The sequence below is a fragment of the Candoia aspera genome, chromosome 3 (genome assembly GCF_035149785.1).
Source record: "Candoia aspera isolate rCanAsp1 chromosome 3, rCanAsp1.hap2, whole genome shotgun sequence".
NCBI lineage: Eukaryota > Metazoa > Chordata > Lepidosauria > Squamata > Boidae > Candoia > Candoia aspera.
This window is the reverse complement of record NC_086155.1, coordinates 88,337,914-88,355,359: the sequence shown is the minus strand read 5'-3', so window position 1 is coordinate 88,355,359 and position 17,446 is coordinate 88,337,914. Positions and strand designations below refer to the sequence as shown.

The following is a 17,446-nucleotide window of genomic DNA, read 5'->3' as shown; positions in this document are numbered from 1 at the left end:
GGCTCCTCCCCCTCCTGGCCGCGTGGCCCGTTCCCCGCCCTTCCTGCCTCGCTCCTTCCTGGCTTCCCCCCCGCGGGAGCAGGGCGCCAAACTCAAAGCGGAAGATGGCGTTGGAGAACCTTTTCAGCCAGTTGGTGCCGGTGCAGGTGAAATGCCAGGGCTGCGAGGAGAGGTGAGGCGCCGGCGCGGCTTTCTTCTCTCAGATGAACGGGGTCTGTGGACTCGCCAGTCGACTGAGGGAGAGCTTTTTTTTTTCCTGCCTTGGAGCCGCCCGGTCTACTTCAGGTCGGGACTCGGACGGTTGGCTTTTCCCCGACAAGCCCGGCGAAAGCGGGGCGGAACTCGGCGGGAGTGGCCGCCGCTTCTTTCATCCCCCCCTTTTTTTTTGCCCCAAACCCTTTCAAATCAAAGCGCCAGAAAGCTATAGGCTTTGGGAACATGACCGCTTCTATAATCCCCTACACAATTCTGAAAAAAACAACAGTCATGAATTAAAAGCGTAACAGATTTCTCTCAGTCTGCAGCCACTGGGAGTGATCAATGACCCTTTCAGGCTTTTCAACTGTTGCAAGCTTGAGGGTGTGTATAGCGTGTTTTTGCTTGATTCAATAGACTAACGAGGTGAGTCTGGAAATGTACACATTGTACTCTTCAACTGTGTTCAGTTGATAGATACCATGGCTGCTGCTTTTCTAGCATACACTCTGGTTGCCTATGATTTATGCTTATCCTATGTTACGTTATATCATAAGCATATATATATATATATATATATATATATATATATATATACACATACACATACACACACATACATACATATATCAGCTAGATATTTTCAGGTATTTTGAGCATATCTTGGCTCCTTTTTTTTCCCTGGCGGAGCTTCCATGCCTTTAACAGTTGAATGACAGAAATTCAGCAGAGGGGTTCTCCTCACCTATCAATATGTGCCTGTTATGTAGCTGTTAAACTTCTGGAAGGATGTTAGGGGAAAAAGGGGGGGGGCGTCTTTAACATCTGCTCATGATTTCTTGGTGTGGACTGTTAGTTAGTTAGAGCCACTGGACCTGGGCTGCAAAAATACAGAGAACATGTAGAATTCTTGTTGCTGTCATCTAATGGTTGTCTGAATTTTTGCAGCCCAGATCTGGTAGCCCTAATTTAGCAAACTTTACTTACAGTGTTTAAAACATAATAAAAGGCATTTTCCCACAATTTTAGTGCAGTTATAGGTATAACTTTTGGAATCAGGGATCTTACCAATTAATAATTTATTAAATGTTTATGTTGCCCAAGTCTGTGCAGCTCACAACAATCAAACAAAGAAATTACAGTAAAACATACAAAATAAAGGGGGAAAAAAGATAACATACATGCGCATACCAATGTATTCTGGACCAGTTGAAGATTCTGGGTGGTCTTCAAGGGCAGCCCCATGTAGAGATCATTGCAGTAGTCAAGCTGTGAAGTGAATAGGGCATGAGTGACTGTCTGAAGGGCAGCCCCCCTGGTCTAGGAAAGAGCACAACTGGTGCACCAGCTGGAGTTGTGCAAAGGCCTTCCTGGATGCAGCTGACACCTGCTCTTGAAGCAGGAGCTGCAAGTCCAGCAATACCCCCAGACTGCATACTACCTTGAAGGGGGAAGTGCTACCCCATCCAAGGTCAACGATGGAATATCCTCAGATCTGGGCAGTTCAAATACCCACAGTCACTCTGTCTTGGTAGGATTGAGTTGGAGACAGTTCTTCCCCATCCAGACCTGCACAGTCCCCAGGCACTGGGACAGAACCGTGACAGTCTCACTTGGTTGCCCTGGGGTCGAAAGATATAATGGGTAGTATTATCAGCATACTGATGATGCCGAACTGCAGACTGGCAGATGACCTTACTCAGTGATTGAAAAGGAGAGAGAGAATAGAACCCTGCAACACCCCACACAAGAGGGGCCTAAGGAGTGATGTCTCCCTTCCAAACAACACTGGTGGGAACTGGCCTGGAGAAAGGAAGAGAACCAACATAAAATGTAAAAAAATAGTTTGGAAAGTGTAGTTCTCACCTGATGCTGTATGTTATATGCCCATCTTTGCAGGGCTCTGATTATTTATCATCAAGTAATAATTTCTCCAATCTTTTCATATAATTAATGTCAATTAAAAATGGTAAATCCAGGCTATCTCTTCACCACCTTGAATATGGGAGGAGTTTATTATTATATATTGTAGTTTCAGACTGTGTAGGGCTGTGCAATCTTACACATTCAGAACTAACTACATCCCATTGGAATCCGTGGCAAAAGGCATAAGACTGTGTATAAGATTAATCATTGCCTAAAATATTCTGACGCCAAGTCTCCATGCTCAGCTGTCACTGGCTTTTGGTCTTTTCTCTGAAGGATTTTATTCGCCCACTTCTTGCAAACCTGTTGGTTCCTTAAAGTTTGTCTTCCTTGTACATGAATGGTACTATTTTCATGTCATAATATTTGTCTGAATATTGTTATTCATACAAAGTAATGTCTAGTTATTAAGCTGTATTAATAAAAATGACATGTGAGTGGTGATTAATATAGTGTAATGTAGAATCATATCTGATTGATTGATTGATTTAGCAAATTATATAGCCGTCCATCTCTCTGAATGTGATTCTGGGTGGTGAACAACCAACAACAATTAAACCACTATAACAACCAATAAAACTATGTTATAATAATTAATAACAAAACCAAAATTGCAGGAGAATACAACCATCTAAACACAATACAGTCATCTTGCAGGCTCCCCATGGAATCCCCAAGGTTGTTGGAAAAACCACATTTTATGGGCTTTCTAGAAGGCTAGCAGGGATGAAGTTTGATTGGCTTTATGACATAATTCTGAGTGAAGTAGCCTAATGGATCACCTTTACTTAAATTAAAATGCAACAACTTTCATTTGTAAATTGAGGAGTAAATTGCTGTTAGTGAATCAATATTTTGAGTGCAGTTTTATGTATTTTGCAGGCGAATAAATGTCCGAGTGAGTGTTGAATTACAATCAACAACAAATCCCATTCATAGAAAGGTTTGTGTCTCCTTCGTTATGCATTATGCTTTCAGTTGTTACAATAAATGATTTTGCTTAGAATTTTATTGGCTAGCTCTGGCCAAGCATATGCCTTCATGAACGATAGGCTTTATTGATTATTTATCAAAATAAGCATTGTGATGAACAATATTATTTCATCACTATAGAACAGAGCAAGGAGCTTTATAAACCTGGAAGTGATATGCATGATAGCTGCATATCGGCAAAGTTGAGACCAAAGTGGGGTCATCCTAATCAAATTGCGTATCTCCAAATAACCCTGCATTCATTCAGTCTCTTTTCTACCCTTCATTCAACCCCCTTGCACATTTTTGCATGTTAATTTGCCCATCTTTTCACTCAGCCTCCCCCACATCATCATGACCAACTTTTCATATGTATTCCCATCCCATGTATTTACTAGTTTTGTGCTTTGGTATTTTCTGCTGAGAAAGCTGTTTTCTTTTCTCGTTATCCAATAAGAATATTCAAAATATGCTGAACTGTGAACAGAACATTCCAGAAAACTTTGGAATATTGTTTCCTTCTGAATCATGCTGAAACCTCCTCCTGGATCATGCTATTCTGGGGAACAATTCAAGATGTTCAAATTACGGTATTCTGGATGAAAAAGGCCTGTTTTGAGGGGCACACGCTCCCTCTGGATCACCTCAGACTTTTTCCATGTAATTTGTCTGTTTCATAGACTGATAAAGTTTCAGTCTTTAAGCAGCCAGCTGCAGGTTTCTCCATTATAAATAAAAACAATCTTTCTGGCTTGCAGAAAGGTCATTAGAAAGAAACTGAGAAAGTCAGTCATAATGTAATGATGGAATGAAGTGGTTCTAAATTGAAAATAGTTCAAATGCTGGAATTCTTGTAACTCATTTTAATAACTCTTGTTAAAAGAGACCTTGCTTGAAAGAAATTCTTTGAGGCAACTGCCAAAACTTGACATTCTAGTTTGTAGTATTCCAGAAATTGCTGAGCCTGCCTGGGAATAACATAGTCTGGGAAAAGGCTCAGTATGGTCCTGAGGGAAAAAGATTGTTCCAGAATTCTCTAGAATGTTATATTTCCAGAGTGTCATATTTTGCACTTCATTGTGATTTATTGTGGATACATAACAAACTGAGAGCTAGCAAGTGTAGTTACTAAGGCCTTGGACCTGCATGAGAGAGAGACAGGTTTAAGTTCCCACTCTACCAAGGACTCATTGGTTAATTTAGGCCAGTCATTCTCTCAGCTTAACCTACTTCACATGGTTGTTTTGCTTATAAAATTAGATCCCCATTTATTCATCCTTGAACTCTTGGAGAATAGATGAGATATAAATGTGATAAATGTATAATAGAAAAAGTGATAAGCAGCATGAGGATTATTGAAAGAATTAAAGTTAACTTCCACATAAATTTTCCCTGTGGATTTCTTAGCCGATTGGAAAAAGTATTTGTTCATAGCAATCCCACTGCTATAGGTTCTTTTGAGGAATGGTGCAGACCACAGAGCAGAGGTGAATGTTATTTCCCTTTATTGTAGAGGAGGATTTATTATACAAAAATATTTACTACTGGAAGTGTGTTATGCCTACTATTTCCAGGTATCTTATTCCTATGTTTCTGTATCTATGCCTTATTTCTTATTTTTACATCTATGTTTTATTTCTATATGAAGACTTTATTTCTTCTGCTATATCTATTATCTGTGTTTTATGCACCAAGCTAGAAACTGGGAGACTGTGAGTTCTAGTACTGCCTTAGGCACAAAACCAGCTGGGTGACCTTGGGCCAGTCACTCACTCTCAGCCCTAAGAAGGAGGCAATGGCAAACCACTTCTGAAACCTTGCCAAGAAAATTTCAGGGACTTGTCCAGACAGCTGTCAGGAGTCAGTACTGACTCCAGCCCCCCCCCCCCCCAAATCTCTTTGTAGGTTAACTAACCCTTCTCCTTTTCAAACAATGAATGTTTTAGCCTAGACTATGTGATATCCTTCGTATATTGCATAAAAGCTTTCAGCACTTTATGAACCATATGACTAGGCTGCTACTTAAAGAATTACTCCAGACAAATACATTTCTTAATTTTTAAAATTCTTTCACACTCTCTACCTTTAGGATTTAGTTGTTCGACTAACTGAGGATTCAGATCCCTTTTTCCTGTATAATCTTATTATTTCTGAGGAAGATTTTCAAAGGTAAGTTTTCATGAATGTTCTGATTTTTGTAGATTTACATTTTAAGTATACTATCAAGCATTTAGTAATAAAAAATATTAGTATAATACTCCTGCTACAAGAACAACCAAATTAACCTCTATAGAGTTAAAATTATATGAAGTATTAATTCAGTACTTATATGGAAACATTATTGCTGATGTTTGGTATATTTAGCTTTGTTCTCTTTTTGCATGAATTATGAACACCAACCTTAGACCATAGATCTATAAGGATCCATTTAGACCAGTGATTTTCAAAGCATACTGGCTGGGGAATTCTGGGAGTCGAAGTCCATGCATCTTAAGTTGCCAAGTTTGAAAAACACTGATTCAGACCTTCAACATTTTGAGGAGAAAGGGAAATGAGTATCACTGCAGTAATAAATGATTAATTGAAATGTCAGGTAAATTGTGCTAGCATTCCAAAAGATGGTAAGAAAATTATTTTGTAATTTTTTTCAGGGCCAAACGCTTTAGAATTCTTAGCTTTTGAAAGAAATGTCCTGAAGATAGCTACTGTTAGCACACATTATATTGGTAGGTGTATTTAATTTTTTTCTTCTTTTCTGTGCAGTTTGAAACTCCAGCAAAGTCTACTGGTAGATTTTTCTGCTTTTCCTCAGAGATTTATAGATCTTCTTCAGCACTGTATCCAAGAACAAGATAAAGAAATCCCAAGGTTAGTAATACATAAACAGTACTTTTTATCACCTTTAAAGGGTATAAATATCATTTGTAAATCAATTATCATTTATTTAGAATTTCAAGTTCAAGAAAATAAAAGTAAAATTAAGAGAAAAAGGAGAGACAGTAGGATTGTTTGCTTTTGTTTGCTTCTAGAACATTTGATGGCTTAGAGCTGCCCTTATTTATAACTATTTTAGGGGCTGGGTGTTAGCCCTGTGAGGTAGTCCAGACAACAAGCACAACCAGGAGTACTAGCTCTATCTTTACAAGTAGTCCTCGCTCAACAACCATTCGTTCAGCAACTGTTTGAAGTTACAACAGTGCTGAACGAGCGGTACTTACACCCAGTCCTCAAAGTTACGACCATTGCAGTGCTCCCATGGTCACGTGCTCAAAATTCAGACACTTGGTATTTACGACTCCAGGGTGTGCTTTAACTTCCCCCCACCTGCCTATCTCCCCCATCTCTGCCCTTTTGGCTGCCCTGTGCTCTGCTGCTCTGCTGCTCCCAGCTGACCGTCTCTGTCTTCTTCCCCCCCACTGCTAATGAAGCACACCTGGCCTGGCCTTTCATGAGGCAACTGCTGGCTGCAGCAGCCTTCCTGAGGTCTTACAAGGCCTTCCCAAGGCCACAGCTGCCTCGTGAAGGGCCAGGCTAGGTGCGCCTCATCAGCAGCGAGGGGAAGAAGACAGCGAAGGTCAGCTGCGAGGGCAGGCATGGCTGCTACTGGGGCAGCTGGGGTTTTGCACCGTGGTGCTGGGGCTGCTGGCTGCAGCATGGGCTTGAGGTAGCAGTGGCAGGGACAGTGCCAGTGGCACTAAAGCTGAAGCAGAGGTCTGGGGACAGCGGTGGCAGGCTAAGACTGCTGAAGGTCCCGGGCCTCTACCTCAGCCCTGGCACTGCTGGCGCTGCTGCCGTCACCACCAAAGAATACCCTTGTGCAGGGTGGCCAAAATGTGTTAGGGCGGTGACAGCTGGGGCTTTGCACCATGGGGCAGCTGTGGCTGCGGCTAGAGTGGCAGCTGGGGCTTTGTACTGTGGCATTGGGATGGCTGGCTGCAGCGTGGGACTTAAGGTGGTACTCCTTGGGGGCAGTGGCACCAGCAGTGCTGGGGCTGAAGTAGAGGCTCGGGGGCAGTGGTGGTGGGCTAAAAATCACAGGAAACCGTGGTCTGGAGTTTTAGCAGTGCACTGCAAGGTGTTTGAGGCTACTAAAAGTGTTAATGAGCAGAGATTTTCCATTCTTCCCTAGGGATCATAGGTGGCTTTGCTTTTTTTTTGAGGAGGCAGGGTTTTGAGAAGGTAACTTTCATGAACAGGTAGTTCTCACTTAACAACAGTAGTTGGGACCGGAATTTCCGTTGCTAAGCAATGTGGTCGTAAAGCGTGACATCATATGACTATGCTGCTTAGCAACAGAAATTCAGGCACTTCCATTTGCCATCATTAAGCAAATCACCATGGGTCATTGAACGAGGACATCACGTGGTTGCCATTTGTGACCTTCTGCCGGCTTCCCCATTGTCTTTGCTTGTAGGAAGTGGCGAAGAATGTTGCAAATGGCAATCATGTGACTGCGGGACGCTGTGATGTAATTGTGAGCCAGGCGCCAGGTACCTAGATCACAATCACATGATCACAGGGACACTGTGTCCAATGTAAGTGTGAGGACCAGTTGTAACTACCGTTCGTTCAGCACCATCATAAATTCCAACAGTCATTAAACAGGGACCACCTGTATGCATCAGCAGACTGAAGTAGGTGGGGCTTGAGAATGAGACTCCTGGAGATTCCCTGTCCCTGCTTTAAGCAGGTAATAGATCTTAGAAATCCTCTAAGTCATCCTTGAATGGGACGCTGAGATCTCATTCATCATGATAGTCAAGGTGTATGAAATCAATTTTCACTTTTCTTTCCAGTGTATAAGAGGAAGCCTCTTCCCAATTCCAGTCTATGAGACAAAATGCTGCTATAGTTCTACCATATTTAGTTCTTCAGTTCCTTTTTCATTGCAAAGACCCTGTTGTAATGTAGGACACTGTTGTCTCATCTCATGAATCTTTGTTCTCTTTTTCCCCCTCATGCTACGGTCAGAGTTCCTAGGAAAAGAATGTATTTTTGTTTCCTCTTAAAACCTTTCAGAATGCTGAAGAAAAGAAAATTGCTTCTATACTAATGTACAATAAAAAGAAGCTAACAATTATTAGCTACCATCAGTTGATTAGCAAACTGTGCAGTTCCATTGAGATGCCTTTTGTTATATGTGACATTTTTTCCCTTTTAGGTTTTTGCTACAGCTGGTTTCTTCAGGATCTGGTTTAGATCACACCCCTTCATTCCTAAATGTGGTTGAGACAAACCCATTTAAACATCTTACCCATTTATCACTAAAATTCTTACCAGGAAATGATGCTGAAATCAAGAAATTTTTGGCATCCTGCCTCAAATGTGCTAAGGTAAAATGATAGTTTCAGTTATATAATGTAAAATTAGGTTTTGCCCTTTTTTTGGCAAAATTAAGTGTTGTCATTAAGAGAAATAGAAGATAAAGTTAAATAGTACATGCTGAGCTTAAGGCTGAATGATGTACTTGCTTTAAGATTCTTTATATTTTTAGAATTGAATGATGGCAGTACAGTGAAATCTTAATTTAACAGGCCATTTGAGAGGTAGGGGATGTCTTATTTCTAACTATCCATTAAATCAAAGAATGCACCATCTGCAATGATTTTATGTAAATACAATGGAAATTTCATCCATTGCATCCAAAGTCCTTTGTATTGAGGTCTAAATTGAGGTTTCTCTGTATATGGTTTAGAATGAATATTCTAAAAATATTTAGAAAAAGAACCAAACAGCCTGTGCAACTCATGTAGTAGAAATATGCTTGCAACTAATATCCTGAATAAGGCAACCTTATAGTACAATCCTATGCACGTTGCCTGAGAAGGAAGTCCACCAATGTCCAGGAGAATGCATTTCTTACTAATTGAAACCGATCACTTTGTAGACTAAAAATATATTGACTGAGAAACTTTCAATTGTCTATAGGAAGAAAAGTTATTGCTAGAACAAAAACTTAGCAGAACAGAGGAGGACCTTACAAGACAGCTGAATTATACTCAACAGGTAAGAGCAAAGCTTCAGTATGCCCAAATGTATAGAAAACTGATATAAATATATTTAGCAATTTTAATTATGTTTTATCAAGAGTGTCTCTATAAAGCTAATGGAAAACCTATTACTGAACTCCTGTATAGAAATACAGAAAATCTTATAAGAATAGCAGAGTCACACGGTTTGACAAAATTAGCAAAGTGTTATTGTACCTTGAAGAATAACAAATTAGCTGTATCATGAACCTAGGTAGGTGAAAGCCTAATTCATTAGAGGAAAGTCCTGTTTTAATATGCTACAAATCTTTTTTTAAAGAAAATAATATAGATTTATATAGGATTGTGAAGATATGAGCAATGCATTTTTCTTAGAGTAGCATACAGAACAATTTTTATATTGCTGTATGTGTTAAATAGAAAAATAAGACATTCTTAGTGTAATCCTTTAATAAAGCATTGTTAAAATTAAAATTCTTGGATTATATGGAAGCATAGTGATTATGCTTTTTTCTTTTAGAGCTTGTCAGAAAAGAGCAGGGAACTAGACAACTTAAGAAGCGAATGGGCCTCTAAGATAGCATCACTGAACAGCAAACATACTCAGGAATTGTCAAACGAGAAGGAGAAAACTCTGCAGGTATCTAAAGAATACAAGGTATAAAACGAAATGATTCCTTTCATATTTAAGAATTATTAAAGCACTCTGTTTTTTGTAGGCACAAGCACACTATCAGCAACAGAATGAGCAACAGAAAAGAGACCTGGAAAACTTGCATCAGAAAACTGTCCAGCAACTGCAGACCAGACTGAAGGAGTTGGAACTTGCTAACAAAGACTTAATGGAAAGGAGATACAAAGGCGATTCCACAGTCAGGGAACTTAAAGCAAAATTATCAGGCATAGAAGATGTATGTAAAACTTGCCTATTTGTGTCTGTTTAAGGATCTGATTTGCATTACTTGTAATTTCTAGTTGTATACATTATAAGCAATTGAAAATAGCAAATATTTTGCAAATATCCCCCATTATAATAGGTGAATATAGTACAATTACATATTGTTGCAGAATATATTTATTTTTTAAATCAAGCATAAATCTTTAAAATCTTTTAGAATGCTTTAATTTTTTCAATCCATAAGGAATGCCAGAGAACAAAGCAAGAAGTTCTGTCCCTACGTCGGGAGAATGCTACCTTAGATGCTGAATGCCATGAAAAGGAGAAGCAAGTTAATCAACTGCAGATGCGAGTTGCTGTTTTAGAGCAAGAGATTAAAGACAAGGACCAGCTTGTTGCTAGGACAAAAGAAGTATTAGAAGCAACACAAGAGCAAAAGGTTTTTAGTTTTCTTTCCTCTGGTGGCATTTTAACAAATGTAGTCATTAAAGTTCATTATGGCCTAAAGTGTTACTTTATGTACTTGGTTGATTGCATGTGACAAGGGATGTGTTGCACTTCAGATCTGAAACTGAAAAGCTGTTTTGGAGGAGACATGAGCATACAAGTTACGCCTGTCAGTGCCTGTTTTAAAAAGCTAGGTAGCTTCATGATTCCAGGAGGAGGCAACTGAGTATTCACAGCCATTCTAAAGCAGCTTGTCATACTCTGCCTCCTGAACTCAAACATATTTTCCTGGGGTTGTGTGGCTACCTTGCAAGCCCAGGGAAAAACATAGCTTGTTTAAGGGGGCATTTTTTTACTTCAGTTTTGGAGCAAAGAGCATCTCTATGTATTACCTATAAGGTTTACATTATGTGAAAAGTAGAATCTTTGTTGCATCATAGTCTGCTTTCAATTTGTGTTCGTGTGTTTTTTAATTTTGAAAGTAGCTTATTTTAGTGTGACACAGAACACAATTTTTGACAATCTGAAACTGGTTTGCCAAACTAGTGATAAGGTTCTCTACAACTTGTTTAGAAAGTTCAAGCATGCTGTATGCACCATCTTCCCTTCCCCCTCAAATTATAGATTATAGAACAAACTGCCATATCAAACTTTTTCACAGCTGTTTAATAACTTAAAATGCGTTGCTGGTTTTACAGTCCACATGATAGGATTTGCAGAACTGCCAGTTCCTTGTATATTTTGAAATAAATCCACGCAGATTTTGACTTCTTCGTTTTTGACATAATCTTCCTAACATTACAAACTTTTTAAAAGGCAAACCTGGAAGAAAATGCAGAAAAGAAACAACTTCAGATAGGAAAGCTAGAAGCCTCACTGAAAGCTCTATCAACTGAGTTTCTTAAGGTTTGTTCAAACATACGATTCTCTTTTATGATTATGGTGGTTTGATTTCATCTGATCATCATTTAATATTCTGTAATATTGTTTCCAGGCCAATGAGATAATAAAGAAACTGCAAGGAGATGTAAAAACTTTAATGAGTAAGTTGAAATTGAAAAACACAGTAACAGTTCAGCAAGAAAAACTCTTGGCTGAAAAGGAAGAAAAACTGCAGAAAGAACAAAAGGAATTACAGGAAGTGGAAAATTCTCTTCGAGAAAAAGAACAAGAGGTAACTTGAGAGTCTTGCTTCTATCTAGTAAATGCTTAAAACAAGTGCTAAGATTTCCTTTCACCAGAAAAAAAAAACTCTTTCTTTCTATAAATCAACTCTTATCTGGAATGAGGTAAAGATTCCCTCGGTTTTAACTCATTTCCTGGTCACCTTAAGCCCATGTAAGTTTCTTGAGAAAAATGGTTTGCTATTATTGAAGGATTTTTTTTTTCTATTTCCCAGTCAAATTTACCGCCCTGGAGTTTCCTAGCAGTATCCCATCCAAGAATTTACAAGAGTCAAATCTTGTTTCTTTTTTCAGGATCAGATAATGTTCATTAGATGCTACCATCTGCTTAGACATATTCCGAAGTAGTGTTTTTGTTTTATATCTTTAAATATGTTTATGGATGTATTTATTTATCTGTTTAGATTTTTGTATTTGACCAGTTTCAACAGTACTTAAACAATGATGCTTGTTATTTAGGGGAAATGTCTTCTGCCATTATTTTAATTTTGAAATATTGTTTTGTTGCTATTGACAAAAATACTTCAGATGACTAATGATATGGAAACATTTCAGGTATGCAAATTGCAGGAACAGTTAGAAGCTACAGTACAAAAGCTGGAAGAAAGCAAGCATCTTCTCAAAACAAATGAAAATGGTATGTGACTTTCTTGCATTAATTATTGTCTAATCCTTTCAACAATGTATATTTTAATACATAGAATTTATTAGGAGATACAGTCTTAGTTTTGGGCTAGGCATTGTGTCTGTCATTAATATGCTTTAGGCAATAATTGTGAATGTTTGAAGATAAAGATGAATAATAATTTTTATACATTTGGAGGATTTTGGGGGGTAGGGATATTGAGGGATGATTTTGATGGATGCCATTCTTACTTTCTCTTCTTTAATCCCACCCAGCACTTATTAATAGGACACTCATTTCCTTTTTCATATTAGCGCAACCATGTGTTTATTTTGTTTCCCTGGTAATGAATAACTTAAAATAATACACAGAAGCTCCATCTGGTCACACAGGATTTATCAGTTCCTAATCATATTAAAACTAAGGCTGCAATTCTGTGAATATTTACTTGGGAATGAGCCCCCTTTAACTCTGTTCTGAATGTACATGCACTGGTTTAACTTTCAAAGCACAATCTATCCAGCAGTATTCAGAATTTAATTATGACTTAGTTTTAAAATTGAATGGAATGAAAGGTGAAATGCTTTCTATTTTTTTTTCTTTGTAGTCATCACATGGCTAAATAAACAACTGAATGAAATTCAGATGACAAGGAAGCAAGAAATGCTAGGAACATCTACTTCTAGCAACACTGCTAGAACTGGCAGCTCTCCTCATAGTATGGTAATAGTAAAATTCTTACGAATATGTATTCATCTTCAATACTGACAAAGTTGCTGTCCTTTGTGGTTTAATTTCTAACTAAGACAAAATTCAGTGCGAGTGACGCACACTTTGCATAAATTCTTCAGAAAGGGATGGTTCTTGGAGCTTTTTTAGGATTGAGCTATTTTCCCTCCCCTCCTGATAAAAAGGTGAGGCCTGGGGTTTGCATATTTCCTCCATTTGCTTCCTTTACTATCTTGTAAATAGATGGTAAACTTCTACATAGGTCAGAGGGGAGAGCAAATGCTTCAGCCTGGGATTCAAACTAAGTCTTGGCAGAAGCAGAGTGCCTTAGTTTCAAGCAAATTAAATATAGATCTATGCAAAAGCTGAAGTGCAATATAAATACTAGTATGTTTGAACTTTGACTATGCTTGCTTTAAAGATTAAAAGGCAAAAGGTATGAAGCAATTTGTTTTCTTTTATAGGCTGATGGTAGGATTCCGTCTTTAAGTTCAGCGCTGAACTATCCCATCTCCCCCTTGCTAGCTTTCCAAAGCTTCCCGGAAGCAGCAGCTGTCAAAAATGCCAACCAACAAGCATCAGGAACAAAGGCAAGGCATTTAAGATGTTCATTTTTAATAAGCTCCATTACATTTGCATCATTTCAATTCATGTCTTTTCCATTTTATCAATTTACAAAAAAAACACAAAACCCCTCCTCCCCCTCCTCCCTCCTTCTGCTACTCTGGGTGACCACCATTTATGCGGGAAAGCACCACAATTAGGGATGAGTGATGAAGCAAAATCCTAAAGGCTCCATATGTCATTCAGAATTTGTCGTGCAGTTCCTTATGTAAGGATACCTGAATGGCCAGGTAAACCAAGATGTAATTGCCAAAACAGCTGCTTTAAGGCCAAAATGATCTCCCCAGTTGATATGCAATCAGTTAATTCATAAGGCCTCAACATTTATTTATATATTTATGTATTTATTTGGATTATTTATATAGCCACCCTCTCAAAGCAACTCAGATCAGCATACAGATAAAAAGAAATCGACAAAAGACAACAATAAAATATAATAAAACAGATATAAGAAATTTCACCAAAGAACCCAAATCTTCCTCACATAGTGCCTGAGGAACAAGCCATGACTTTAAAGCAAAGCAGGCAGAGTAGGGTGATCTATAGTTAATGCAGAATATTATTCCAATGGTCATTGGATTCTGAAGTTCTCCCATTGGCAGAAGTATGACAATCAAGCTATGGCTCACAGGGAGGAAGGCTTAGTTGCATTAAATAGATTCTGTGGTTGTTGCTTCCCCACTCACTCCCATCTCATCAGATTGTAATTTGCACATGAAAAGGCAAATGCAGTGTGTGGGAAATTTACATAATGCTGTGCAACTCAGTTAGGATTCTGAAAATTGAATTAACCAATCATAATTCTTTGATAGTAAGAGAACCCTTCTTTAGGCAGGTGAAAATGTGATTTTGCAAGTATTACAGATGCTAAGAGAAAGCCATTCATTTTTGCAAGAACCAATATCATTGCCATGCAAAAGACATGCAGGTTCCATGAGTGAACCATATGGATAATATGGCCATGATTTACTGTAAATCAAATGTCAGTGATGATGTGAGACAATTAGTATGCACTACTATTAGTACTCTACTGAGAAAGCTAATTTAATTCTGCTTTAAATAAATGTTGTGTTGACAATTTATACTGCTCAATCATTAAGCATTTCTGTAATGATATGTATGGATAGCTTTTCCTACATGCAATATTGTATGACTAAAGCTTTGATACATAAAATGGTAAAAATATAAATTTTTTAAAAAACTTTTCCAGCAGGTTCACTTCAATGTGCAGCTCTCAGAAACCAACAGATGTTCAGATACCCAGCCAGGAATTCCTGGGTTGATAAATCATTCAACAAATAAAGAAAAGTAAGCAGTTGAGCAAGAGAGGAATGGATCTGAGGAGAAAACTGGGAGCATTTTAAAGAAAGGGTGGGGAGCCCATTTTGGGTTGAACAGGAAGGCAAACTGGGAGTTGGGAGGAAGCAGGACTAACTAGGGTAGAGGCCAAAGGGTTGAAGGACTGTGTAGAGTGAATGCAACCATTGCCAACCTCTAGGGGTAGTCAGGTATTCTAAATGCATGAAAACAGTTTCTTCTTCCTATGGCACTAGATCAGAATTTCCCTTTTCCCCATTCTAAGGCAATGACTAAATCCACCAGAGGACTCAGTATGGGAGGTCTAACAGGAAATAAAATACAATTAGAGCAAGCCATATTCTGCCATGTCCTAATTTTCAGTGTGTTTTAACAAGGGCAACAAAGTTACTGTACATATGTACTCTGAAGTCATATGAAAGTAATGAATATACTGACTTTTCTGGTAAAGGCTTACTGTACTTAAGAGTATGAATGTTATTGTCACCTGGGTAAACTGCTGTTCCTGATGTAGAAAGGATAAATTTTATCGATGAACATGTAATCTGGGTTCTAAAGATACATTTTCAATCCTGAATTTCCTGAGATGAGATACTTGACTTGACTTGAGTGCAAAAAAATAGCTAGGTTTTATCATCACCTTTTGGAAGGAGGCATTGCCTTAACATTTGTTCTCCCTTTCTCCCCTCCCCCAGACACATTTAAGTGTATTTAAGTTACTCCTCTTTAAAAAGGCTGAGCGCATAAGGAAGGCTGGTTAGCTTAGAACAAGGCATGGCAATGTCATTTCAGAGCTGGAGCTAAACGAAGTGTCTTGGTACAGTGAAAACTACTATAATTCTGCCTGAGAATTAGACTGAATCCAGTATGGCATGAACTATGAAGGCATAGCATATATATCTGAAAGGAAATTAACACTAAATTTAAGATGATACCCCTCATCCCAACACAGAGTAGATACAACAGAAAAAAAAACCCTAGTCTTCCTCTATTCTTTTTAAGAATAGCTTGGGGGGAAATGTTAGTCTCCCTTCAGGCAAACAGAATAGATCTTGGCTAATTTTAACAGTGATTCAGGTCATATGATAACCACGGTAAGAAAGCTTTGGAGAAAAATTAGATCAGTGGAGAAACATCTAAAAGCAAAGATCTGAATTTTTCCAAGGACTAGATCATCTTTCATTTCCCCAGAGTCTAAGCAGAATGTCATCACTTTATGGAACATGGCTCCTAATAAAGATGTCATAGGAACAATTATATGGTATATCTAAGATTCTTAATCAGCTTGATTGGACCTCTTAAATTTTGTCAGTGCACTGAATATCAGTGCTGTGATAAATCTGACAAGTCATATACCACACTCCACCTTCTTTGTATGATGTATCAAAAGATGATGATCCTTAGGTAGGATAGAGGCTTTATGGAGATGAGATAGTAGCAGGAAAGCCAGGTTTTCAGAAACAGACTGTTCTGAGGAATTCATATGACCTGCCTTAAACTTAAGGAATTAGGCCTTGAATGTAGGACTTTCCATCCCTGGGATATGATTTTGAGGTCAGTGTTCATGGGCTCACTGTCTTTTAAAGAAAGTAATTTGTAGGAGATCTGGAACTGTATTTGAAAATCTTAAAAACTTTCATTTGGGAAACTTAGAAAAATCCTAACTAGGTAACTGCTTACAACAGTTCTGTTTTCTTTTGACTAGTGGTGAAAACTTGGGACTGGAAGCAAAGTATTTAAAGAAAAGGGAAGATAGCATTCCTTTAAGAGGGCTCAGTCAAAATACAACTCATAACACAGGTAAACAGGTATATATATTTAATTAAAACGATACAATTTGCTCAAAATTTCTGAAAACTTCTTAAGATGTTAATTCAAGATCAATTCTTATCATTAGCAGGATATATGAAGTCATCTGCGCCGAAAAAAGCACAGATTCCATGCAAGCCTTCAGCACCTTCTAGAGCCTCTGCCTACTTTCCTGGATAGCATATTGTAATTAAAGGTTTACAGCAGCTGTGATTTTTTTAAACTATTATCAGTTATGTGCATTTGTTTCCCTTTTGAAGTATCAGCATTAAATTTTTACTAGATATCTGTTAGATTTCTGGGTACTAAGCTGAACTATTTCTGAGATGTTTAAGCTATTATTTTTTTATATAACATAAAATAAAATGGACATGTTTTATCTAATGGATAGAAGTCCTAGACTATCACTGGTTATTCTCTAATAGTTTGTCTATATTTTTGTATATGTAAGGTATTTGCTTTAAGTATCAAGTATCAAAGATGCACTAGCTGATAAGAATGGCTCATTGTTATTTCTGTGCCAGAAGTTTATAGAATGTGGTGCTCAGAAGTGAAGAAATTGTGGAAGACTTAGGAGGGAATTCACCTGACACAAATAGAACTGTCTGCAGAATTGTGGAGCTCAGTTTTTCAGAATCTATGTTTCTGCAGAGAGTTCTGCTCAAATTCAGTTCAATGCAGGTAGATCTGCCTTATACTTCTAACTACTTAGTGCTGCAACCACAGGGAG

At 38.1% G+C, this 17,446-nt stretch overlaps 1 protein-coding gene across 4 annotated transcripts; it reads left to right on the top strand.

Annotated features, from left to right (window-relative positions):
• The first annotated feature begins 61 nt into the window (after positions 1–61).
• On the top strand, positions 62–17,100 carry SASS6 (SAS-6 centriolar assembly protein). 4 transcript variants are annotated; one of them, XM_063298330.1, is made up of 17 exons: positions 62–172; positions 3,004–3,064; positions 5,183–5,262; positions 5,857–5,961; positions 8,255–8,426; positions 9,022–9,099; positions 9,604–9,723; positions 9,803–9,994; positions 10,226–10,420; positions 11,245–11,334; positions 11,423–11,602; positions 12,168–12,249; positions 12,845–12,960; positions 13,431–13,556; positions 14,804–14,898; positions 16,613–16,707; positions 16,805–17,100. In XM_063298330.1, the coding sequence occupies exons 1-17, from the start codon at positions 105–107 to the stop codon at positions 16,894–16,896; spliced, it is 1,947 nt and encodes a 648-aa protein (XP_063154400.1). In that variant the 5' UTR covers positions 62–104; the 3' UTR covers positions 16,897–17,100. The 4 variants fall into 4 exon arrangements, with proteins under 4 accessions (XP_063154400.1, XP_063154401.1, XP_063154399.1 ...); XM_063298331.1 differs by having other exon boundaries at positions 14,801–14,898; positions 16,808–17,100; XM_063298329.1 differs by having other exon boundaries at positions 14,801–14,898.
• The last annotated feature ends 346 nt before the right edge of the window (positions 17,101–17,446 follow it).